At 39.4% G+C, this 27,320-nt stretch overlaps 1 protein-coding gene across 2 annotated transcripts in view; it reads left to right on the top strand.

The window, feature by feature from the left end:
• The window catches only part of ext2 (exostosin glycosyltransferase 2), a 185,665-nt gene that overhangs the window by 41,444 nt on the left and 116,901 nt on the right, over positions 1–27,320 (top strand). For both annotated transcript variants that reach the window (XM_048545190.2, XM_048545191.2), the window contains 3 exons: positions 12,632–12,748; positions 13,802–13,997; positions 25,998–26,137. In XM_048545190.2, the coding sequence (XP_048401147.1) occupies positions 12,632–12,748; positions 13,802–13,997; positions 25,998–26,137 (453 nt within the window). The remainder of the gene's footprint in view (positions 1–12,631; positions 12,749–13,801; positions 13,998–25,997; positions 26,138–27,320) is intronic.

Here is a 27,320-nt window from a genome sequence, read left to right as displayed (position 1 = left end):
GCATGCAGAGCAGATCAAATTCAGACTTCTGTATTTTAAAGCATGGGAAACAAAAGCGTAATTCAACCCATTTTAAAGAAAAAGCTGTTTGTAATTCAATTAAATTTTGATATTGAGGTGAATTGATCATAATTAAGCTTTACTTATATAATGTAAATATGAAAGTATTTGCAACAATCTACATATTCTATTTCTAACTTATATCCTCATCTTCATAGCCTTTCTGTACACACCCAGAAGAATTTGGTTTCTCCTACTCTTAATACAATTATACGTACAACTTCAAGCCACACAAGCACTGAATTTTATAGCACAAATATAGGCCCTTTGCGGCTACGTGCATTCCCTGAGAAAAATGTTCACTTGGTCTTTTCTCCTACCCTTTTTGAATACTTTTAATTTAAAAATGTCAAGGGCCTTTGTGTAACGTTAAGTCTGTGTAATGTTAACTATTTTGTCTTGTCTTTCAACATGAAATCTTGGTATATATGTCTATATGTTTCTAAAAAAGAGTTTTTGTATCTTTCAGAACTCTTTAAAACTGAAGTTTTGGGGATCCAATCTCACTGTTTATAGAATATGATCTTAATTCCACGAACAGTACAAAAGAGTAACGGATATCTTTGTGAAACCAATATTAAAACAAGTGTGACTAATTCTTTTTAGAAGGCTGCAAAACTAAATGTTATATTGTAAAATGTGTTACTCTTTCTTTTGCTAATGGACAGCTTTGATGGAAACTAAACTGTCCATAATTGATTCAGTGATAATCTGAGATAACAAGGCGCAGAGCTGGATGAACACAGCAGGCCATGCAGCATCAGAGGAGCAGGAAAGCTGATGTTTTGGGTCTGGACTTTAGAAGGCACTCTGTGTCATTTCCTAAAATGCAAGCCATGCTTAACAAGTATTAATCCAAATATATTTAAGGAAATCACAAATCATATGGCCACTTGATCACAATTGAACATTTTGATAAGTTTCAGGCAAAGCTAAATTAAATCAGTAATGTAAGCAAATAGTTATCATTGAATGATAGAAAGGTTGGAAAAATTGAAAAATTCATTTTTAATGCCAAGTACATGAGATGAAATTGGTTGTCTTCAGTAGAAAATATGTGATCTCTTACTTCATATTTTGCCCAAGCTAAGTCATGCAAAAGGTGATCAGTCAGACATAAGGTGGCTGATGTCCAGCTACCAGTGTTTTGTGCTATCGTCAGGACTTGAAATGGTATTAGAACCAGAATCAATCATAAGAGACATTTCAAAGATTATATAAGAAAGGGTTATATGAGAAAAAGCTTGAGGATGGTCCTGTGTTCTTTTTGAGAATCAGAACTGTATCATCGATTGAATGGGTTATTTGTTATTGTAAAGTTCCATGGCTTTGTCCTGACTGAAATTTCAGGATTTGTTACTTGTTTTTAGAAATGTCAAATTTACTAACCCCAAACTTAAATTGATTTTAACGTCGCCTAACAAAATACTGGTTTTAAGTCCTGATACTAAACAGTGCTTAACACAAACTGGCTGAATCTGGTTCTGGAATTTAATTAAAATGGCTAAACAGTCATATTCTGTCTCTACTGGCCAAATAAATATTCATAGCAGTTCAGGCAGGTTGGACAAAGTTCCTTTGCACAACTTGTTTTGATAACCTTGTGCACCGACTACTTGATAAAATTAGTTTGCATCCTTATGAAGGCATATGGAACAGATTCCCATTATTACTTGATGTAAAGTTTTAATTTTTTGATCATGTCCTGTATTGGGATTTGTATGATGGGATTATTCTGAATTTACTAGTGACCCTCTCCTTGAGTAAAATATGCAAGTGGAGGAATGAAGTTTATTGAATGACTTCTAATTGGTGTTTAGGCATTAATTGGTTGAAACATACAAAGGCAGCCTTCGGTGCTGTTTGTACATGCATAATATAGTCTTTTTGAAAATTATTGCCATACAGTCCTTAAACTGTTGCAAGACACAGCAGATACCAAGAGAAGTTGATTGATCTGACCGAATAGATTGTGCAGTTTATTCCTTGCCTAATGAGCATCGTTCATTTAGGATGATAAAGGTGGCCGTTTTAAACACTTGTACACTGAGATGATAGTAAACTTTGAGAACTACGCTTGTGACACTTAACGTTGTGATTTATGTGATCAGAATTTGAAATGCTAAAGAATGCTTTCTTTTGAATTGTTGCATCACCATTTTACCAGTGATAATCCTGGCTATTTTTAAATTTTGTGTTAGGTATTATTTTAGGCTTTGTTCAGATGTTCGCTTCAAGAATGCATTGTGAATCTCTCACTTTCACAGATGACTACCATTCCGTTTTGTAGTCATGTTCTTTGTGCAAGTATTGAACCACCTAAGGCATTATACATTGAAAGTCTGTAAGTTAGCTCTGTTGAAACAAACGTGGCTGATTTTGCGAAAATCTACGTACATTCGCCCGCATATCTCATGCCGTGATTGTTTTTTGTCTGCTTCGAAGTGTCTGGTGGTATATTCATTGTTTGACCGCATTGTCTAAGTATAAGTTCTAAATGTATTGCTATATTTTACTTCCATTCTTACTTTATTGACAGGAGAAAACTGAAGACTTTACCCCATCAGTGGATCTTCACTTGACTTCACTGTGTGAATTTAATGCGCCAGTGTGCTTATGATGTGGCCCTGTCACAATTGATTATTTTTTTTGTAGCTGGAAATTCCTTCTACATGTAAAAGTAGACTTTCAAATGGATGGTGTTACAGTTGGGGAGAGGAATATACCATTTCTCCTTTTCTTTTATCTTGGTTGATAGCATTGAGGAGTAATGTTTTAACACTTTGAGTGCTGTAACTTGAAAGAACAGATAAAAACAACTTTTTTGAGAGCCTGCTGTCAGATTTTCGAATGATTAGTTGCAAAATTTGAATAACGAGGGAAGGGTTACCAACATTTGCCCATTTTGTCAACCCGCTGTGTGGCTAATAATATGTATTAATACCGCGATCACGTGACTAGAATCGGCTGGAGAGGTAACTAATAAATTTTAAACCACAAGGGCAGCTCAACAAACTAATCTGGTGCCAGATCTTAAGAAAGAGATTTCTCCCAGCAAAAATAAAGAACACAGTTAAAGAATACAGTCTTGAAAAAGAAAATCCTCTCAGGTAGTAATGTGGAAATAATCCATTTTAGTTACAAGTATTTCTTCACTAGAAAGACTTGTTCACAATTGGAATGACAATCCAGAAATTTCCAAATTCTATTTGTCTTTAGGGGACGTGGAAAGTCTCCTTCAAGCCTACAATATTTGCTAACACTACCTTAAGGATTTATAAATAAATTTGTTTCTGTTTTGCCCATGTATTCATCTCAGTGCAATTTACATTTCTAGAAATGATATTTGTTTGTATGTATTTACATTTTGGGCATTGTGTGAATAGATACGCATCCTTTCTTCTGCTCCTGTACCTTTTAGTTTTAAGGTCTTTCATTTGAACATTGAAGAAAGTTTGTTGATTGGGAATGGAAGGTTATCATGATTTCCTACTTAAAGGAAAGAAAGACTGCAAATAACGCTCAATACCATATATATCTTGCATTTAATTCAGCTGGAAGTTTTCTAATTGGTGTATGAGTTACTTCAATTGCATAAATTTATTTCTGTAAAACATTTAGCTTGTGCATCAGCATCAGGAAGACAAATGTCACGGTTTAAGATGTTATCGTACCACTATCAGTTAACATTGAGATGTAATGCTAGAGATGGCTGATAGCTTCATATTTCTAGACTCCATAATCACCAGGAATTTTTCATTTAATGCTGAAATTGATGTGCATTATAATAGCTGTAGCTGTTACATCCAAACTGAGCAAGAGATTATGAAAGGGGTTATTTTATGAAGAAAGGTTTGAGTTTGGGCCTGTATCCAGTGGATTTTAGAAGAATGAGAGATTATCGTATTGCAATATACAAGAGCCTCAGGAGACTTGACAGGGTTGATGCTGCAGTGATGCTCTCTTTATGAGAGAGAGAGAGAGAGAGAGAGAGCAAAGAGACATAGCTTAATAAAAATACACAACCATTTAACATGGAGTCTTAGAATCATTTGTTTGGAATTCTGTGGAATGGTAAAAGCGGGTTATTGAATACTTTTAAAGCTTTTTATCCTGTGTTGACAAAGGAGTCAAAGATTATAGAGATTAGATAAGAAAGTAATTGAAGCTGTAATAATATCAGCTGTGATTTTATTAAATGGCAGAGAAGGCTTGAGAACGTGAATAGTTTGCTGCAGTTCTTAATTCACATGTTCATGTAAAACCATCAGCAACCTGGCTGAGAATATCAAACAAAAGGTGCAAATCTCAGTTCTCATTAAATCTGATGTTGTGCCATGTTTAGAAGTTGGGGTATGAAGGAATATTGACCGCAATGATGTAATGACCTCACTGATCCTGTACTTATTTTTAATGCAAATAAACAACAAATATTATGTCATGCTTTTGACTGTTTGCATTGATGAATTTTTCTTCCGAGTTAAAAATTAGTACATTATAAACATTTTCAGGATCAAGAAGCTGACCATTAGCTGCTCTTAGTATTGTGCCTAGTATGTGGAAAGAAACTAAAACTTGACTCAAAGCTTATGTTTTATCTGCAAGTTGACTCATTTAACCACACAAATTCTGGAAAGATTTGAGATTTGAATCGTTTTGCTAATAATCAAAATTACCGTGTTGGCAGCCAGTTAACAAGTCATCCAGAATTTCACTCACCATAGAAGTATAAAGATTTATGTAAAAGACACACAGTCAAATTCTTTTGTGAAACCGTGCAATTTTAATCAAAAACCACCTAGTATGTAATGTCTGAGATAATGGGAACTGCAGATGCTGGAGAATTCCAAGATAATAAAATGTGAGGCTGGATGAACACAGCAGGCCAAGCAGCATCTCAGGAGCACAAAAGCTGACGTTTCGGGCCTAGACCCTTCATCAGAGAGGGGGATGGGGAGAGGGATCTGGAATAAATAGGGAGAGAGGGGGAGGCGGACCGAAGATGGAGAGTAAAGAAGATAGGTGGAGAGGGTGTAGGTGGGGAGGTAGGGAGGGGATAGGTCAGTCCAGGGAAGACGGACAGGTCAAGGAGGTGGGGTGAGGTTAGTGGGTAGCTGGGGGTGTGGCTTGGGGTGGGAGGAAGGGATGGGTGAGAGGAAGAACCGGTTAGGGAGGCAGAGACAGGTTGGACTGGTTTTGGGATGCGGTGGGCGGGAAGAGCTGGGCTGGTTGTGTGGTGCAGTGGGGGGAGGGGACGAACTGGGCTGGTTGAGGGAAGCAGTAGGGGAAGGGGAGATTTTGAAACTGGTGAAGTCCACATTGATACCATATGGCTGCAGGGGTCCCAGGCGGAATATGAGTTGCTGTTCCTGCAACCTTCGGGTGGCATCATTGTGGCAGTGCAGGAGGCCCATGATGGACATGTCATCTAGAGAATGGGAGGGGGAGTGGAAATGGTTTGCGACTGGGAGGTGCAGTTGTTTGTTGCGAACTGAGCGGAGGTGTTCTGCAAAGCGGTCCCCAAGCCTCCGCTTGGTTTCCCCAATGTAGAGGAAGCCGCACCGGGTGCAGTGGATGCAGTATACCACATTGGCAGATGTGCAGGTGAACCTCTGCTTAATGTGGAATGTCATCTTGGGGCCTGGGATGGGGGTGAGGGAAGAGGTGTGGGGACAAGTGTAGCATTTCCTGCGGTTGCAGGGGAAGGTACATGTCCATCATGGGCCTCCTGCACTGCCACAATGATGCCACCCGAAGGTTGCAGGAACAGCAACTCATATTCCGCCTGGGAACCCTGCAGCCCAATGGTATCAATGTGGACTTCACCAGTTTCAAAATCTCCCCTTCCCCTACTGCATCCCTAAACCAGCCCAGTTCGTCCCTCCCCCCACTGCACCACACAACCAGCCCAGCTCTTCCCCCTCACCCACTGCATCCCAAAACCAGTCCAACCTGTCTCTGCCTCCCTAACCGGTTCTTCCTCTCACCCATCCCTTCCTCCCACCCCAAGCCACACCCCCAGCTACCCACTAACCTCATCCCACCTCCTTGACCTGTCCGTCTTCCCTGGACTGACCTATCCCCTCCCTACCTCCCCACCTACACTCTCTCCACCTATCTTCTTTACTCTCCATCTTCAGTCCGCCTCCCCCTCTCTCCCTATTTATTCCAGTTCCCTCTCCCCATCCCCCTCTCTGATGAAGGGTCTAGGCCCGAAACGTCAGCTTTTGTGCTCCTGAGATGCTGCTTGGCCTGCTGTGTTCATCCAGCCTCACATTTTATTATCTTAGTATGTAATGTCTGCTGACATTTAGAGATGAGATTTAGTAACTTTAATATGTGGGGAAAAATATGTATGATGAGTATGAGTGTGTTGCTGTGCAAAACACACAAAGGAAACCTCTTCATGCAGTAAACTGTTACTTACACGTGTGCTTTCTCATTTAGAGCTTTATACTGAAATGAGTTTTGAATACAATTAATAAATCTGAACTTAAAATCTAGTATCATGAGTATGAAGCAATCACCAGTTGTTGCAAACATCCATCTACTTCATTGATGTCCTTTTGGGAATTAAATCTTGCTATTCTTGGCTGGCCTGGTTTACATTTGATTCCAGGCACACACCAATGTGGTTTACTCTTAAATGTCCTCTGAAATGGCCATTAAGCAACTCAGTTGTATCAAACCACCAGGAAGTCAAGGTAAAGGAACAAAACCAGGCAGACCAGCATAGATCTAGTACTGGAAACAACACTGGCATATTTAACCCGTCATCCAACAAGGCCTTTCCTGTTAATATGTGATGGCTTGTGCCAAAATTGAGAAAGCTGTTCCATAGACAAGTCAAGCAACAGCTGGACATAATTGTATTCTCAGAATCATTTCTTACATTCAGTATTCCAGATACTGCAGACTCCTATCCCTGGATATTTCCTGCACTGCCCACCAGTGTTGGCTGTACAGTATATATTAAGGAGAGGTTAATATTGAGTTGCAAGTCCTTGATTGAGCACATGAAGTGTAATGGCATCAAGTCAAACATGGACCAGGAAAATTTTCTGCTGATTGCACTTGCTTCAACCACCATCTCCCCTACCTCTGCAGTTGATGAATCAGTCATCTTCTATGCTGACACCAATTTAGAAGTGCTGAAGGTAGCAAGGGCATAGGTGATTATTGTTGCAAAGTTGTGTATAGTACTTGTGAATTGGAAAACAGGAAGTTACAATTCAGTTATAAAAATGGGAGGGGGAAGTTTGTAGTCTCTTTTTAAGAGGTGTTGTGTTTTTTAAAGCTTGGAGGTTAAATGATGATGTGTCTGTGAGCAGTTGAAGAGGTACAGACAGTTCTGAAATTGAAACATGTATCATTTGGCTGTGTAATTGGAAACGGTTGGCTTATTTTGATGAGAGATAGTGGGAACTGCAGATGCTGGAGAATCCGAGATAACAAAGTGTAGAGCTGGATGAACATTGCAGGCCAAGCAGCATCTTAGGAGCACAAAAGCTTTTCTGATGAAGGGTCTAGGCCCAAAACGTCAGCTCCTTGGCCTGCTGTGTTCATCCAGCTCCACACTTTGTTATCTTGGCTTATTTTGATATTTTGGCAACTAGCTGGAATCAGTCAATTAATTTAAACTCAGCACTTAGAGATTGAAAACCAATTGAATTTAAATCTGTCAATTTTGACAACCTCGGACCAATCCTCTTATTTAAAAATTGATAGGTCATTGGAGGTATATAAGAAGTGAAAGTCGGTGTGCTAAATGGATTTTGAACACATGTAGCAACTCATTACTGGGTATCTGAGGCACCGTGGGCCATACGCAACACAGTCTTTGTAACCTCTTGGTCTGACATGTCCCCCATTGTATCAGTACTGCCAACCATCGTCGGCTGCTTCATCCACAACTTCCCTCTAACTAAAAGTTGAAAGTGTGGAAGACAAGGTTCAGCACTATTCACAACTCAGATTCTGAAGCAGCCTATGTTCATAGGCAGCAATATCTGGACAACATCCAGGCTTGAGCTGATGAGTGACAACAAGGTACCAGACAAGTGCCAGGCAATGACCATCTCAAAGAAAAGAAATCCTAGCCACCTCCCCATATTATTTGTTGACATTACCATTACTGAATTTTTCCTTTTGCTGTACATATATTATCATTTTGAAAAGGCCATCTGAAATAAAAGTATGTGACAGGAGTATTTCAGATACCTCTGTTTCACAGTTTTCACTTTATGAAAGAAATAGGCCGAGTTAGGTTGTACTGTCTGATGTGTATTGAAATTTTCAATTTTGTGGTTCATGTATTGGCCATTTCACAACCACACCAACAACTCCATGTTTATGAGAGATATCATCTGCTGTGTTCATCCAGCCTCACATTTTATTATCTTGGAAAACTCCATGTTTATGTAGCTTCTTTAAGATCAACAATAAACATCTCAAAGTTCTCTACCAGCCATCAGAAAACACAATATGACACAAGAACATGTAAGCAGAAGTTCAAAGAGATGACCAACACTTTATCAAAAATATGAGTTACGTAAATATGTTTAAAAAAAAAGAAAGACTATGTTGCGAGATTTGGAGTCGGAATTCCACATCTGAGGCCCTGAGCTGTTGAAGGAACTGCTACCAAAATTTGAATGGTTAAAAGCAAGAATCATTAGGAGGTCTGAACTACAGGAGCACAGGTGGGGCTGGAAGAGGCTACAGAGATGGGGAGGCCGAGGACGAATTTATAAGCAAGGTTAAAACCCAGACTTTGCTGAACTGATAACAAACCTAAGTAGGGGTTGATTGGTGAACAATTAAATGTGAGTTACATCAATGACAGTTTTGGATGATCTCAAGTTTGTGGATGGGGGAGCTTTTGAGGTTTATTAGAAGAATGCCAAAGTAGTCATGCTTAGAGTTGAAAAGGCACAGATGAGAATACAGCAGAAGATGGCCTGAGACAAGAGCAGAGTCAGGCAATGATACATATATGGAAATAGGCAGACTTCAGTGAAAGTGCAGCTTTGAGTTTGAATGCTTAACTTGGGGTCCAGATGTGGCGCGCACCTTGCAAGGGATGTGATTCAACTTCAAATCATTTGCCAGGACGAGGGGTGAAGTTGGGAATTAGGGAACAAAGTTTATGACAATGGCTTCATCTTCCCAATATTTAATTGGAGGAAATTTCAGTGTGTATGGACTTCATGGAATCAGAGTAAAACAGCATCATGGATTTTCCTGAGAGCAATTCCAGATGGCAGTTCCATCAGCCTGGTAGTCCTAAATGGATATCAAACCATATTCAGTACTGGCCTTTCTTTGTATTGAGCTTGTGTTCTACAGTCAGAAATTGATTCCATTCTCCAGCTACTAGATCCAGACTCTGTAATGTTTGACTATTACTTTCAAAATGATTTTACTAAAGCGTAATCTTGTTTACCAAAACTGGTGAGAAAGCAGACAATGACAAATTTGCTACTGGTGCAGGGATTCAAGAAATGTTGACAAGTTTGTTTGCAGAACACCAACTAACTGCATTTATGATTGCAGTTTATTAGACCAGTACAGCACAGGAACTGGCCCTTCAGCCTACCATGTCTGAGCTCGCCAAGATGCCATTCTAAACTAATCCTATCTGCCTACAAGTGATTTGTACCCCTCTATTCACCTGTTCATGGATCCAGAGCTCTCAAAGATATTATACTATGTATTCACTCAGGTGATAAGATGTACGGAATTTAAGCAAAAGTTGCTTTATGCACCAAACATTTCATGTGATTCCTTTCATGCTTTTCTGCTTTAAGTTAACCATAAGCCTATAAAGTTATATTTTTGTTCTACTCTATTAAAAATAATGAAATAAACCCAGCATGTGATCATAGCAGATTGTTGTGCAAACATTAGCACTGACATTCTCTGTTTTAATTTTTCTTATTCATTCCCGGAATGAGGGTGTCACTGGCTAGGTCAGCATTTATTGCCCATCCCTAATTGCCCAGAGAGCAGTTAATAGTCAACAACATTGTTCTGGGTCTATAGTCACATGTAGGCCAGACATGATAAGGGTGGCAGTTTCCTTCCGTAAAGGACATTAGTAAACCAGATGGATTTTTCTGTCTATTGACAATGGATTCATGGTCATCATTAGATTCATAATTCCAATTTTTTAAAAAAATTGAATTAAAATTCCACCGTCTACTGTGATGGGATTCAAACCCAGGCCCCCAGAACATTATCAAGGTTTCTGGATTAACAGCCCAGCGATAGTACCACTAGCCCATCACCTCCCCTAAGTATTCATAAGCTAGGGTCAGTGAAGGGATAGAGTAGTAGAGTAATACAACACGAAACAGACCTTGAGGTTCAACTCGTCCACGTTGACCAGATATCCTAAACAGATCTAGCCCCATTGTCAGCACTTTGTCCGTGTCGTTCTAAACTCGTCCTATTCATGTATCCATTCAGATGCCTTTTAAATGTTGTAATTGTACCTCCTTGTACCAGTCCCTCTGGTCGTTCATTCCGTGCACTCACCACCCTCTGCATGAAAAAGTTGCCCCAGTGGTGCTTTTTAAATCTTTCTTCCCCCACCTTAAACCCAAGCCCTCTAGTTTTGGAATCCCCTAGCTTGGGGAAAAGACTTTGTCTATTTACTCTATCCATGCCCCTCAAGATTTTATAAAATTATATAAGGTCACCCCTCAGCCGCTGATGCTCCAGGGGAATAAGGCCCAGTCTACCAGTCTCTCCCTATTGCTGAAGCCCTCCATCCTAGCAACAATAATATAAATCTTTTCTGAGCCCTTTCAAGGTTGGCAACATCTTTCCTAAAGTCAGGAGAGTAGAACTGAGCACATCTGATCAAGGCCCCATTGCACTCTGAGATAATCTTCTTCACTGTCCACTGCACTATTAATTTTGGTGTTAGCTGCAAATTTGCAAACTATACCTACTACCTTCAGATCCAAATAGTTTATGTAAATGATGTAAAGTAGTGAGCCAACACTGATCCTTGTGGTGTGCCACTGGTCACAGATCTCCAGTCTGAAAAACAACCCTGTACCACCACCCTCTGTCTTTAAGCCAATTTTCTATCTAGTTGACTAGTTCCCCTCGGATTCCATGTGATCTAACCTTGTTAACCAGTCTATTCTGTGATACCCAGCTGGCTGACCTCATTACTGTAGTGATCAGTGCTATTTTGAGAATGTTGTCAGGGCCCTGTAGCTTTTGTTGCATCCCGTGCCTCCAACCATTTCTTGACAACTGGCACAGGTGATACTAGGGACTTCTGAAGGACGCCAAGACAGATTATCTGTTCAGCACTTCTGGCTGAAGCTTGTTGCAAATGCTTCAGCCTCATCTTCTGTAGTGATGTGGTGGGCTCTCCTATTGTTGTGTTATTGAGAATGCGCATATTTGTGGATCATCCTCCTCAAGTCAGTTGTTTAATTGTCTGCAACCATTCATGACTGGATGTGACAGGACTGCAGAGTTTAGATCTCATCCATTGTTTGTGAAATTGCTTAGCCCTGTCTGTCACTTACTGCTTATATTGTTTGGCTGTCAAATAGTCCTGTTTTGTGGATTCACCATGCTGACACCTCATTTTTAGGCATGCCTGGTGCTAATCGTGCACACTTCAATGAACTAGGGTTGTTTCCAAAGCTTCATTGTCTAGGTAGAATGAGGGTTATGCTGAGGTTGCAGAATGCAATGGAGGATGATTCTGCTGCTGCTGATGGTCCACAGCACCTCATGGATGCTCAGTCTCAAGTTGCTAGATCTATTTAAAGACTGTCTCATTAGTATGGTTGTCATGCGTGATCTAAGGTATTCTCAATGTGAAGGCGGGACTTCATCTCCACCAACACTGCCGTAGACATGCATCTGCAGCTGACAGATTGGTGAGGATGAGATCAAGTATGTTTATCCATCTTGTTGGTTCATTCACCACCTGCCGCAGCCCCGGTCTAGCAGCATCATCCTTTGGGATTTGACCAGCTCAATCAGTAGTGCTGCTGCTGAGCCGCTCTTGGTGGTAGACATTGAAAACACCACCCAGAGTATATTCTATGCTCTTGTTACACTCGGTGTGTCTTATAAGTGATGTTCAATGCGGAGGAGTACTGATTCAACAGCCAAGGGGGTGATGGTGGTGTTGGTTGAGGGATGGAGGCTTATGTAATAACCAGCATGTTTCCTTGCTCGTGTATAACCTAGTTTAGTGTAAATTACAAAATACAAGGGAATATTTTTAGAAAACACAAAGGATTTTTTCTATATTTATCTTTGTTTCTAAGCTGAAGGCAGGAATCTAAGTTCCTAAAATTGAGTAATATGTTTTAAGTAGGTTTTGCTTGATGTCTTTGCTTTGACAATGTCTCTGCCTTCATCAGTACTTCATAATGTATAATAATAATGCTCTGACTATGCTTTTGCTTTCTCTAACCCTTTTCCATTATCCCAGTATTTAGGATCCATTCCATATTACCTGATTCAGTATGTTTTGAGAACCTGAGTTGCAGATAACGTTGGTCATTTTTTTTCTTGTCATTCTTTTAAGAGCCCTTCTGGCAGGTGGAGGCTTTTCCACGTGGACATATCGACAGGGTTATGATGTTAGCATTCCAGTTTTTAGTCCGTTATCAACAGATGTCAATCTACCTGTGAAGCATCCTGGGTAAGAGTCAGCTACATTATTACTGGAAATCTTGATGTATTTATTACATTCTCATTTTATCAACGTTACTTATAAGATTCCAAATGTACTGCATTAAAGTTATGGTGGACAGTTTTCATAGCTGTTAGGAGTCTATCTTGCAGACTTGGCGCAAAATCTTCTTCTGCATTGTGTTTTGGATAAATTAAGTTTACCCCACCACACTGTCACCTCAGCAAAATGACTTTAGTCTTGGGAAATCTTTACAGACATCATTCCATTGTTCCAAAGCATTTTGTATGTAATTGGAAGGAATAAATCTGCTGTAACAATGAAATAGCTACCACCATGCAATGAAGATTTAAACAATAACTACTGATGGTGTTTAGTGATCACTTGAAAGGATCTGTTAGAGCATAGGAATGTCATTCTTCTCGTCATACAGCACCAAATATTATATTCCTGGTTCCCTTTGCAATTGTTTACATTCAGGTAAGAAGAAGCTGTCTCAAGGGCCATGCTTTTGCAAACATAAAGCAAAAATAATAAACTCCAATTTGCCACATGTTTGAAAATTAATGCTGAGAATCTGGGAGCTTCAAGCTGAAATTTAGTGTAATTTAGTTTGAATTCTCCATTTGTTAACAAACTAGTCAAGCAGATTGCTGCCATAAACGTTGCTGCACATGCTCCTGTTCAGCAATGCGAAGTAGATGTTCTTTGGACTTGATGCAGGATGCATCCGGATTGCAATCGTGGACTGGTGTTGTGCAAAACAAAACTAGTTCTTCTGTGCCAGTTTACTGAAATGCAGTTAAGTTCTAGCATGTAGTATGATAAGGTAAAGAAGATATTCCGATTAGTGTCTGTTGTACAATCCTATGTTATTGTTAGTGTACAAGCTCTCCCGACAGCCCTTAAGCACAAAAGACAGTTTGTGTTTTTTGTTTTGCTTTAATTGATTTCACCAACATATATAAGTTGTAAAATCAATTCAGCAGATTTACAGTACATCAAAGGTACATGAGAAATATTTTTAACTATGGAAAATAATACCTAAATATATATTTTCAGGTACAGAATGTATTTTATCTTGTCTACACAAACTGCTATCCACCCAGAATATCGCACTGAGCTGGAGGCCATAGAAGCAGAACATGGAGATGCTCTGCTAATCCTAGACAAATGTACCAACTTATCAGAAGGTGTACCTTCTACACGAAAACGTTGCCACAAAAATCAAATCTTTGACTACCCACAGATTCTACAGGTATAATACATTTATATGAACACTGCTGTTAATTCACAGTGCTGCTTATGAATAACATTAAGTTTCAGCTATTGTGTTGAGATAGGAGTAATCTTTTGACTAGTTGCTACTGCAGCTGTTTCTAGCTGAACTCCTCTTGTAACGGAACTGTGAGGCCTTGATGGCAAAAGGAGAAACAGCGGAGCATATGTGCCAGAAATTGGTATTTTACAGTCACTATTATAGAGTTTAACATATAAGAGAAAGCTCTCTGATAATTGCTGTGGACATGTTGTGTAACATCTATTTAACTAAGTTATTTGATTTAATAGTAGCTGCAATGCTGGTGTAGAGAAAATTTTTTTAACTTCACTAGTTAAACATAACAGGAATTACAAACAGAAACAAAAACACAAAGAGCTGGAGAAACTCAGCAGGTCTGGCAGCATCTGCAAGGAGAAAAGGAACTTATTTTTGAGCCCAGTGACCCTTCGTCAGAACTGAATAAGGGTCACCGTACTCGATGTTAACTGCCTTACTCTCCAGAGATGCCTCCTGACCTGCTGAGTTTCTCTAGAACTTTGTTTTTGTTTCAGATTTCCAGAATCTGCCTTTCTTTAATCTGTTTCATGTTTAATTTGCTACCGTACCTTTTCCAGGTATGTCCACATTAAAGAAGTTCTCCTCTCTACAACAGGATTTCCATTTGAATCTTCCTTCTTGTTCACCATCATTGCTTTCATTTTCAGTACTAGTGTTTACTAAAGTGTTTGTCTAAAACGTGCTTTCACAGCCTCATTTGATTCCTTAGTGACTGTCTGTATTGCAGGCTTCCCCTGTCTAGATTCTAATTGAAATTTCATCTTGCATGTTTAAAATCCACACATCATCTCACATATCTCCACAATGTACAGTGCTCCTCAGACAGCTATCCTTGCCACATCCTCAGATGCTGGCTCACTGTCATGAGCTGCCATGTCTACATACTTGACCTCTCTCTTCATCAGCTTTGCCTCATGCTAATGCAAATCTGTCCTGTCCTCAAAATCCACTTCATTCTTTGGCTCAATTTTGATTTCTTTGTTCTCCAGCATCTGCAGCTGACTGTTTTATATCAATAGGAGTAGAAGTGGGCTTTACAGCCCCTTGAGTTTCTTCTTTATTCACTAAGATGATGGCTTAGCTTGATTTAGCATCCACAGCTCTCTGGGGTAGAGAATTCCAAAAATCCATAGAGAGGAAATTTCTCCTTGCCTCGCCTTACTTGATTGACCTCTTGTCCTGACACCATGTCCCCATTATTATTAGGTAATAGCAACACATTTAGAAAATTATTGTTTTTAAAAGGCTTGAAAAAGTTATTAACATTGTTTGAGGGTATAGCAAATTGGGGGAGGAGTCTTATAGTGCAGTGCTAGTGTCTCTATCTCTAAAACAGGAGGCTGACAGTCAAGTTTCATCTGCTGCTAACATCTATCGTAACAGTTCTGAACAAGTTAGTTTTAAGGTGCGACATAAAATGTTAGTACACAAGAGAAATGCATATTGAGTTGGGATGAAGAAGTTGTCTTATAAGAATAAGTTGAATGCATTGTGCCTATGGCCATTGAGGTTTAGAAGAATAAGATAGGTCTAATGGGAATGCATGATTCTGAGAAGCCTTGACAGGACAGGTGCTGACAGGATGTTTCTGTTAGTTGAGCACAGTTTAGGAACAAAGAGGTTTCCCATTTCAAATGTGATGAGACCAGATTTCTTCTTTTGAGTGTCATTATGTTTGGAAATTTGTGCACCTGGGAGCTGTGTCACTGAATGCATTCACAAATTTTTGATCGCCAGGGAAGTAGCGTTAGGAAATACGTGAAGTCACTATCAGATCAGTCGTATTCTTATGGAATAGTAAGGCAGATTTAATGGAATCAGTGGCTTTTCCTGGATCTTTTCTCTTATCTCATTTTTTGTGTCACTTTGGGAGGATATCCAGTGTTTATAGGAATAACGTTTATTTGGAGCCATCACCTGTTCTAGCTGCCCTTCACTGGCAGCGTGAGAAGCTAAGAGCTGGTTGACTGCCTAGACTCTTGGCAGAAAAAAACAAAACTGAAAATACTGGATACACATGCTAAATCAGTTGTCCTACATTTTTTCACTTCCTTTCAAATTGAGCAATAGGCAATAAATGCTGACTCAGCGATGCCTATGCATCATTTGTGAATTGAAAAAATGCCACCTTACTAATTGAAATCTTCCCCATTCATTTTTAATGCTTGCTGTAGGGAAATTTAAGTGAGATCCATCTTTTTGAATTGCTTTACTCTGCTTCAATTTGCATGGAGCTTAAAATGGACTGTTCTGTACTGCCTTATGAGTTATGCTTTGATATATGTATGCGTTTCTGCTCCACCAGTCCAATATGTGAGACACCATCACATTCTAACTCATTGCTTTGTGGGTGGCACATTGACATTTAGGTGTCAGGAGCTGAGTTACTCCAAAATTCCCAGACTGTGACCTGCACTTGTGGTCACATCATTTGTATGCCTGTTCCATTTAAATTTCTGTTCATTGGCAATCCCTCCAAAATGATGATGGTGGGCGATTCAGCTACGGCAATGTGAGCAGTTTTGTCCATCAGACTAAATTCTACCACTTTTAACCCACAGATTCCAATGTGAGACACTAGTTCTGGCTAGTTTCGTATCCAAAGCTCCTTAGCAATGAGAGGTTTTCCCACTTGTTCTGTTGCTTACCCTGGCACCAGAGAAGCAACACACATTTGTCATTTCCTATCACAGCTGGAAATTAATGTTGACTAAATACCTATTCATTGTTTCCTAGTAAGTTGCCTATTATTAGGATGACTTCACTTGGTTATGGTGCTTTTATTAACTACTTTGTCTATGCCTCTGTTTTTATGTGAATCACAATTATGGAGATTTGTAAATTCAGACTTCAGAGTTTTTTTGAACTGACTCCTTCTGTGACCTCACTCCAGCAGATGTTCATCCACTCACTGTCCTCTATTTCACTTGCCCTGTCTCTATTTAAATTACACAGCTGAGTGGGATTGATTTTATCCAGTTTCACTTTTGGCTTTCCATTGGCTACAGCATCCCCAGCAACAGTTTCCCTTCTGGTTTCTGACAGTCACCTTGAGTCCTTTAAGAATAATTACTTGCCCATCCTCTCTTTCTGATTTTCTACAACATCATCTAAATGCATGTGCTTAGAGCTTCTGATTACCCTCAACATATTCAAGCAACATTAGTCTTATCAAAATTCGTGTGACATCTGGATTGATTGATTGATTGGTTGATTGATTGATTGGTTTTATTGTCACGTACCGAAATACAGTGAAAAGCTTTGTATGTGAGTGGTACAGGTAGATCACAGCAAGCAAAAGATGTATAGATCAATAAGACTTAGAGGCAAATAGGTTATATTATTTGAGGCTAGAGCCTGTTCAACAGTCGATTACAGCTGGAAAGAACCTGGTTGTGCGTGTGTTCGGGCTTCTGTATCTTCTGCGTGAGTCAGAATGTGATGGAATACTGTCCATATGCCTGAATGAGTGCAGGTCCAGCAGCGCTTGTGAAGCTTGACACCATCACACATGACTTGTGCTTTGTGGATGGCACACAGACTTTTGGACGTCAGGAGGGAGCTGCTCACTGCAGAGCTCCCAAATTCTGACCTGCATTGGAGCCACATCATTTGCATGTCTGGTCCAGTCAAGTTTCAGTTCACTGACAACCTCCTCCGGGATGTTGATGATGGAGGATTCACCAATGATAATGCTGTTGAATGTTAAGGGGAAATGAATGGATTTCATAACAAATTGTCTAACCTTTAGGACAAGTGCATCACCTGCTGTCATTGATATTTATATCTAACACAGATTTAATATATAAGGCCATTGAATCTTAGATTAATTTAGATGTAATTTCATAATTGATTCTTGAAAAGATTCATAAGTTGAGTTTCTTGTTTTATTTTCTAAAACAGGAAATGCTTTATATTGCACAGCAATGTATTTATACATAAATAAAATTTTATATTTAGTTAATTTGAAATGCAGTCATTGTTGAAAGTAGGATGTTAGCTAGAACCCAAGGAAAATTTCCTGCTGCTCTTTGGTATTTTATTTTGTGGGATATAGATGTCAGAATTTACCTCTCATTCCTAATTAACTTTGAAAAGGTGTGATGAACCACCATCTTGGACTGCTACAGTCAGTGTGGTTGTCTGTACATCTTTTCGTGTTTAGTCCCATAGGATCTTCAACATTTGTTGGAATTGGCCACATGGCAGATGGGCCTTGATGTTATGTCTGAATTGAATGATGACACCTTCTATAGTATAGCACTCATTAAAACTGAGTTCAAGTCATTTTAGATTATGTGTTTTTCTCCTGGAGAGACCCTTGATCCCAACGTCAGTCAAGAATACTACCATGTGAGCCGAGATGTTCTGACAACTGCACTATGTTTTAACCTCTATGAAGAAAAATGTTAAGTTTTAGATTGTAGGTTATTGGAGTTAGATATGAGAAGACATTTTTTTGTCTTTTGAGTTTAAAATTTTTGAATTATTTTAATAATCTTATAAAACAGTGGAAGGAACTAGCACAAGGAGAAAAGGAACAGAGCAACAGATGAAAACATTGTGAAAGGTAGGAAGTGACAATCAAAAAAAATAATTTTTAAAATAGCATAAAACTGAACAATAAGCAACTCTGTTCAGGTAGCAATATGTTTTGTTGACCCTCTGGAAAATCTTGGCATTTTGTGGAGCAAAAATGCATTAAGTCAACATTAGAATTTGAAGACGAAAAATAGTTCAATGGGATTTCTTTCATTTTTTAAATTCGATTTGTAGATGCTTTGTATCAATAGTAATTGTTCTTCTATTTTAGTGGCAAACAGATAGGGGAGAAGGAGGAATTTTGGAGCCTGCTTTATGTAAGTTTCACCTGGTGATGACTGATCAGGTTGCCACTGCTACAGGCGAAACTTGCACAGACAAACCTTTCAAAAGTCTGTTGTCCCAATGTCTTTTTTAACACAGATGGAAAAGATTTTCAGTTCGGTGTCTTGATAAGGAGTACCTCTGCATATGTGCAGTCCCAAAGGTGCTCTTCTACATGTGGTTTTCAAATCCTATGTTAGACAAAATATATGCAGAAACTTTACCATTATTTCCCTCCTTATGTGGGAGAACAGGGGGAGGGGCCAGGGAGGCACCAGCTGGTAGGAGAAATACACCCTTTAGTCTCCAGATTTATGATGGGTACTTAGAAAATCTTTCTGCTATATGACCTTTCATTCCAAGTACTGTGTGTATTTAGTGCCCTTCATTTGAACTAGTGGTTTTGTCTGCCATTAAGTTTTTAATGTCTTCAATGTTAGGAGGTGATCTACATGATTCATCCATGAAATATCCCAGTTGTATCTGCCAAAAGGACTTGCACTGAGACTGTCTCGGAAATCAGTCCCCACGTCTTTGAATGTTCTCTCCTTCCCCTCTCCTCATTCATATACAATGAAATACAGACTTCGTATGAAGTCAGAAGGAATTTTGAGACTGGTTTTGTTGTTATTGAAACAGAACTTAGAATAAAGATATAGGAAAAATAGACATTTCCTATAATGAGTATGCATTAATTAGAATCCTTGACATAGCTTGACGTGTCTATTTGTTGTCCATTAGTTCATAAAATACTGAAAAGAGAGGTTCTAAGTGTTATTTCACTCTCTTTTTAAACACAGTGCTAGACCAGCAGTATGATTTTAGAATGGTATATGGGCACGCAAAGGAATTATACAGCTAAAATAGAATTACATTTTTCAAATTTTCATCATTTTGTTTCACATTTACTTGTTTGAATTTCAATCAGGTGATATTTTGACCACAATTAGCATAATTTTACTCAACCTTTTCTAAATTAACACCTTTCATATGGAACGTTGGTCACTCTGTCCCACTTTTATATGACTTATCACAGAAATGGCCACCCACAGCAGAACTACATAAATGTTGATTTTATAATTATTCAAAGAGTAAACAAGTAGAGCTTGCTACCATGGGGAATATTTGAAGTGAAAAGTAAAGGTGCATTTACCAGACACATGTACAAGGGAGAGGAAATAGAAGTTTATGATAAATTTGGATCAGGAAAGATGGGAGAAGGTTACGTAGAGTATAAACACGCATATGGACTAATTGGGCTGAATGATTCATTTCTCTACTGTACGTCTAAATAGTTTTCTGGAGTCTCCTTCACTAGCCCCAGTGGAACTGTTCTTCTTTGTGTGTGTCTGAACATTGAAGTCTTCACTCTAGTTTTTGATGTTTTGCACATTTGGAAATTTGTAATGAAATACATGCAGCATGTGAACTACAAGAGAGGTTGGACTGAGATCCGGATGATTATGAACAAGCAAGCACTTCCAAATAAATCAGAAAACTCACATCTGCCCTTTTAATGAAAACATGCATGCTACAGTTGTTTTACCAGGCATTGGTTTTGGTAGAGTGATGTTATTCTGTGCCTTACCTTCACATGGAAAACAAAATAAAACATGCTTTGAGTCCTTGCTAGTTTTGCAATTAACTGAGTTAGGTATGAGTTTTCTGATTCCCCAATTTAGAAGATCAACTTGAGATTTCAGAACAGTATTCGCTTATCTGCATAAGCGTTAGAGATAATGGGAACTGCAGATGCTAGCAAACCCGAGATAACAAAGTGTGGAGCTGGATGAACACAGCAGGCCAAGCAGCATCTTAGGAGCACCTAAGATGCTGCTTGGCCTCCTACATAAGCTATAACCAGCTTTTGTTTCTGGTTATAGAGTCATACAACATGAAAACAGACTCTTCAGTCCAAATAGTCCACGTTGACAATGTTTCCAAACTAAGTAGCGCCACTTGCCTCCGTTTGGCCCATATCCCTCCAAACCTTTCCTATTCATGTACGGATCCAAATGTCTTTTAGATGTTGTAACTATACCTGCATCCACCACTTCCTGCGGCAGCTCATTCCACACACTGACCTCTCCCAAAGTAAAAAAAAGTTGCCTTTCATATCCTTTTTAAACCCTTCACCTCTCATCTTAAAAATATCTCACCTAGTTTTGAGCTCCCCCACCGTAGAGAAATGACTTTGCTTTTCACCTTATCTATACCTGTCAATATTTTATAAACTTCTCTAAGGTCACCCCTCAACCTCCTACGCTCCAATGAGAAAAGTCCCAGATTATCTTTGTAACTCAATGCCTCCATTTCCTGCAACATCCTGGTAAGTCTTTTCTGAACCCGCTTCAGTTTAATTATACCCTTCCTGTAACATGGTGACAAGAAATGCACATAGTACTCCAGAAGAGGCCTCACCCTGTACAACCTCAACATGACATCCCAACTCCAGCACGCAAAAGGTCTGAGCAATGAAGGCAAGTATGCTAAACTGAAAATGAAGGATCCTGACCCGAAATATCAACCTTCCTGCTCCTCTCATGCTGCCTGGCCTGTTGTCTCCTCCAGCTCCACACTGTGTTATTTTAAGCATGCTAAATGCCTTCTTAACCACTCTGTATGCCTGCGATTCAAATTTCAAAGAATTATGTACTTGACCCCTTAGGTCTGTCTGTTCTAATACTACCCAGGAGTCTGCCATTAATTATGTAAGTCCTGCCCTTGTTTGTTTTGCCAAAATACAAGACTTCACATTTATCCAAATTAAACTCCATCTGTCACTCTTCAGTCCATTGACCCAATTGATCAACATCTCTCTGTAATCGTGGATGACCTCCTTCATTGTTCACTGTACCACCAATTTTGGTGTCAACTGCAAACCTATTAACCATTCCTGCCATATTTTCATCCCAGTCGTTTATATAAATGACACTGGAGTCAGAAATTAAGTTGCTCAGCAAGAGTTCCCAGCCTCTGACCCGCTTTTGTAGTCAGGGAGGCTGCTTTCTTCTGGATGGTGCCAAGCTTCTTGAGTGTTACTGGAGCAGCACCCATCCAGACAAGTGACAAGTATTCCATCACACTCCTGACTTGTGTCTTGTAGACGGTGGACAAGCTTTAGGAAGTCTGGAGGTGAGTTACTTGCCGCTATATTCTAGTTTTTGCTCTGCCTTGCAACTACAGTATTTATATGGCAAGTCCAGTTGAATTTCTGGTCAATGGTACCCCCCAAAATGTTGATAATGAGGTATGTAGTGATGGTAACACCATTAAATATTAAGGGGTGGTGGTTAGATTGTCTGTTTCCTATTAGAGATTATCATTACCTGGCATTTGTGTGGTGCGAATGTTACTTTCCACTTGTCAACCCAAGCCTGGGTATTGCCTAGGTCATGTTGCATTTGAACACTGACTGCTTCATTATCTGAGGAGTTGCACATGGTGTTGAACATTGTGCAATGATCAGTGAATATCTCCACTTCTGGTCTTATGATGGAGGGGTGGTCATTGATTAAACAGCTGAAGATGGATGGGCTGAGGACACTGCCCTGAGGAACCCTTGCAGAGAAGTCCTGGGCCTGAGATGACTGACCTCCAATAACCGCAACCATCTTCATATATACTAGATATGACTCCAACCAGCAAAGAGTTTATCTCTGATTCCAGTTTTTCCCGGACTTCTTGATTTAGGCTAATGACTTCATGTCCTCCACAAGGACATCTTCTCTCTGCCCCATCAGACTTGGCTTCTGTTCAGTGTCCCTTTCAAGGAGAGAGCACGGTACTAGTAGGCATCACATGAAGGAGGTACCACATGTAAGTCTAGGGGTCTCTGGTCAGAAGTGGCTGGGCACTCCACCACCACTCCAGCTATCACCTTGAACGCTGTGGTGATTTAAAGCAAGGAGGATAACCTGGGTCTAGTCATGCACTTAACACATCTGGACCCTGTAGCCACAAATGCCCCGGAGCTCACCATCCAAAAGCCAATTCCACAATAGGATAGGCTACCTCCATCCCAGCTGCTGACACAGGACTGCACCTAGACATTGTGGGAGGGAAAAGGGAAATAAACAACCTAATGTGGCAGAAGTGACACTTCATTATCAACATATTATCACATTTGTAAATATATGTTCACTGTTTATCCTCAGCTGTGTTAAGGAGCCATTTTAGCAGTAACTACAAACTTAAGATACAGAGGCCACCCATCCTAAGTGCCATACGATGTTATAACCCTATCTGAGTGATAATTATCCTCTCCATGATGCCCATTCTAACATTAAACATGCTCATAATTAAATGAGGGAATATGAAGTGTTGTGAAGGCTTCCGTCCATTTGCAGTCAGTGACAGGTCACTTCATGCAACCTAGTTCCATTGAATGATGTTTACAAAGAAGTCTTGTCTGTGTTGCATCAGCCAATGTCATTGCGCTGTAGGATGCCGAAGGTGCTGTTCCCCCTGAAGAACAGCCTCATATTCTTATTCAGTACAATGGTTGTCCAAAATGGCGTTATCTCTTGGAGGGTCTGTGGAAGTGTTTTATCAGTGCAATTTTTGCTGGAATTAAGTTCTTGAGTTCATCTAGCTATTGGCCTTGATTATACAGTATCAGTTCCAGAATTTAGTCTTTTAGATCAATCGTAGGTCAGTTGGTTTATTTGGCCAGTGAGCCAATTAATTAATGTATTGATGAAAGTAATGCACCTAAGACAACATAAATCTTTCTGCTAAATTTCAGTTGAAGAAAGAGTTTAATCATCCAATGGTCATGTGAGTCACTAATGACCTTTAGGAAATGAAATCTGCTATCCTTACCCAGTTGGACATACGTATGACTCCAGAGCCGTGGGGGTTGACTCAGAGAGGTGATGATGTAGTAGCCATAACATGAGGGAGCACGGGTTCATTTCCCATAGCAGCAGCTAATGGAACTTCAAGTCGATCACTAAAACTGGAATATAAAACTAGTGTCAATTATTGGTGCCATGAAAGTATTAATGACTGTAACAACCCACCTGGTTCACTAATTACGAATGAAAATCTGCCATCTTTGCCAGGTGTTTTATGTGACTCCAGATCCACAATAATATGGTTGACTGTTAACTGCCCGCTGAAATGGAAATCTACTCAGTTCAAGGGCAATTAGTGATAGGAAATAAATGATAGCCTTGCCAGAAACATACACATCCAATCAAAGAATTTTTTAAATTACATGAATTATATAACAATGATATTGTTAAGCAGCCGGAATTCTCTCCCAAGCAGCATTGTGGGTCTACTGACAATAGGTAGACTTCGGTTCAATTGGGCAGCTCATCATCCATTGCCTTTATGAACAACTAACGATGGGCAACAAACACTGGTCCAAACAGTGTCATCCACATCCTGTGAGTGAATAAAAAAAACTGGAGAAATACATTTTCAACTACTACTGTTGAGGCAATGTATTTAATTGTATAACTTGGCTCCTAAAGATACCAAAAACAGTTGTTCTCTTTAAAGCAGTCCCTAGCATACAGTACTCCTGACATGCTGTTATGCATATTGTTCATAACAGTGTATAAATTCCACAATGATGATATATTCATGTATGACTTGGAAAAATGATTTCTTTTGTATGGAACGTATACTTGCAATTGGTAATTTTCTAAATGTTCAAGTACTTTTACTGGTTTTTAAAAGCACCGCTTAGCTCACTTATCATGGATACTGTCTGATTTGTCTTCTAAATTTGTCAAGTAAAAAGGCATATATCTATAATTTTTATCACTTTTTACATTGAAATGTTTTAAATTATAATTACAATAACTAGCCGAAATATTTAGAATTTCCTCACTAAACATCTTCCATCTAGGTTTTGTACAACAGCTTAAATGTTGTACAAAATCTACACTGGACCAAGCATTTGGTCATCTGCCATAATTTTTTTATTTGGTTCGTGTCGTATTTTCTTCGAGAGTTGCTCTCTGAAATGCATTTAGTTGCTTTATTAAATTAAAGACTCTATAAAAGTGTATTAGGAGTCATCCCTAATACTCTGGTTGATATTTTCCCTCAATCAGCACCACTAAAATATTATGATCTGGTCATCTGCTGTTTTTCAGACTTGCTGTGTACTAATTGACCATTACATTTCTTTGATTGTGAAGCATTTTGAGAACTCTCAAGGTTGTAAAGGCTTTGCACAGTTGGCAGTCCTTTTTTATAAATAAAAGTTGTTTGGACATGAATTGCTATGAATACTGACTGAAGTCTGTGGTCTTCCATTCAATGGCTTTCCTTCCTCGCTTGCCTACATTCAACTATTACTTTTTGATAAATTCTGCATCTTGGTTAGAAATAATTCCATTTCTGTACTATCTAAGTATAACATTGCAGTAATAAAATTACTTCCAAATTTGAACCTCTTATTTTCAGGGTTTTCTTTCATCACTAGCTTAGATAGCTAATATGAACTGTTTAAACTTTGCTGCAGTGGTCTACCATATGATTCTTTTTGAACAAGTTATTCACTTGTATTCATTCCGAGTTTGGGTATATTTAGTCTTATCCCCAACTTTAGTTTTAATATTATACATCTCCACCTCAGTCTTTCATGCAAATATAGATAAATGACAGTAATATCCCTTTTCATTTTGCGGCTGTATTTAATGTAGGTAAAAATGTGTAATTACAGAACTATTGAGGGAATGAACAGATGCTGAACTGTGATGGGAGAAACTAAGAGATGTGACCAAAACCTTTGCCAAAAAGATAGGTTTTAAGAAGATTTTTAGAGACAGGCAGATTAGTGAGCAGAGAAGATTGGAAATTGCGTAGAGTACAGCCATGATGGATAAATCATCTCTTGCAAAAGGTGAGTCAAAGGAAAGAATAGAACAGTCTCCTACTATTTCTATGTTTGATATTTATATTGAATTTTCCAGGTTTCTCCCGTTTGTCTAGTTTGTATTATTTAAGAAATTTATGCAAAATTTATTCATTCTTATGTTTACATGCTCTAAAGACATGCCCAGGTGATGTGTTATTTCTTTTTGATCACAGGAGGCCATGTTTTGTATTGTATTGCGTGGAGCACGTCTTGGGCAAGCTATCCTAAGTGATGTCCTTCAAGCAGGATGTGTTCCTGTAATTGTTGGAGATTCTTACATCCTCCCATTTTCAGAAGTACTGGATTGGAAAAGGTATGCAGTGTACTGGAATTTTACCAGATTCCTTTCCCCAGCAGAATGTATATACACATGCTACTTGTACCAGCAGCAGAAAATTACTTTTATATAACAGAACTGCAGATGATGGAGATCCGAAACAAAAACAAAATTTGTTGGTCAAATCCCAGCAGAGGTTCCCGAGCAGAAAACAAGATACTGTCCTTTAAGCTTCTGCAAGCCTGCATCAAGTTGAATAACTTTAGAGTCCGATTCCATCTTTCCATATTTTTTACCCACCCTGATTATGTCATGCCAACTGTCTGTTTGGGCTCTGTCTTCGCCAATCCACTCATTTCACCCCATTAACCTAGATGAGTGCATCCCAACAACACTCAAGAAGCTTGACACCATTCAGGAGAAAGCAGTCTGCTTGATTGGCACAACATCCACAAGCATCCACTCCCCCCTCCACCGATGCTCAGTAGCAACAGTATGTGCTATCTACAAGATGCACTGCAGAAATTCACTAAAGTTCCTCAGACAGCACCTTCTAAACCCACGACCACTTCCATATAGAAGGACAAGGGCAGCAGATATGTGGGAACACCACCACCTTCAAATGCCCCTACAAGCCACTCAGCATTCTGACTTGGAAGTATATGGCCATTCCTTCACTGTCACTGGGCAAAAATCCTGGAATTCCCTCCTAAATGGCATTATGGGTCAGCCCGCAGGACGTGGACTGCAGCGGTTCAAGAAGGCAGCTTACCACCACCTTCTCAAGTGCAACTGGGATGGACAATAAATGCTAGCCAGCCAGCGTTGCCCGCATCCCATAAATGAACAAATTAAGAAAAAGTCATTCAGTTGTATGAATCGCTACAAAGTCTCAACTAAGAAATGAAACCGGATGGACCACGTGGCATCAATCTAAGCACCAGAAATGACAACAGAAACAACCCTGTCAACCCTGCAAAGTCTTCTTTGGTATCATCTGGCAGCTAATGCCAAAACCGGAGAGCTGTCTCACAGACTAGTCATGCAACAGCCCAACATAGCCATACTCATGGAATCATACCCTACAAAAGTCCCAGACACCACAATCACTGGCCCCAGATATGCCCTGTTCCACCAGCAGGACAGATCCAGCATAGTTGGGAAGGAGTTGCCCTGGCAGTCCTCAACATTGACTCAGGATCTCATGAAGTCTTATGGC

Source organism: Stegostoma tigrinum, chromosome 17, assembly GCF_030684315.1.
Source record: "Stegostoma tigrinum isolate sSteTig4 chromosome 17, sSteTig4.hap1, whole genome shotgun sequence".
NCBI lineage: Eukaryota > Metazoa > Chordata > Chondrichthyes > Orectolobiformes > Stegostomatidae > Stegostoma > Stegostoma tigrinum.
The sequence above is the reverse complement of the archived record's forward strand: the minus strand, read 5'-3'. Positions and strand labels throughout refer to the sequence as shown.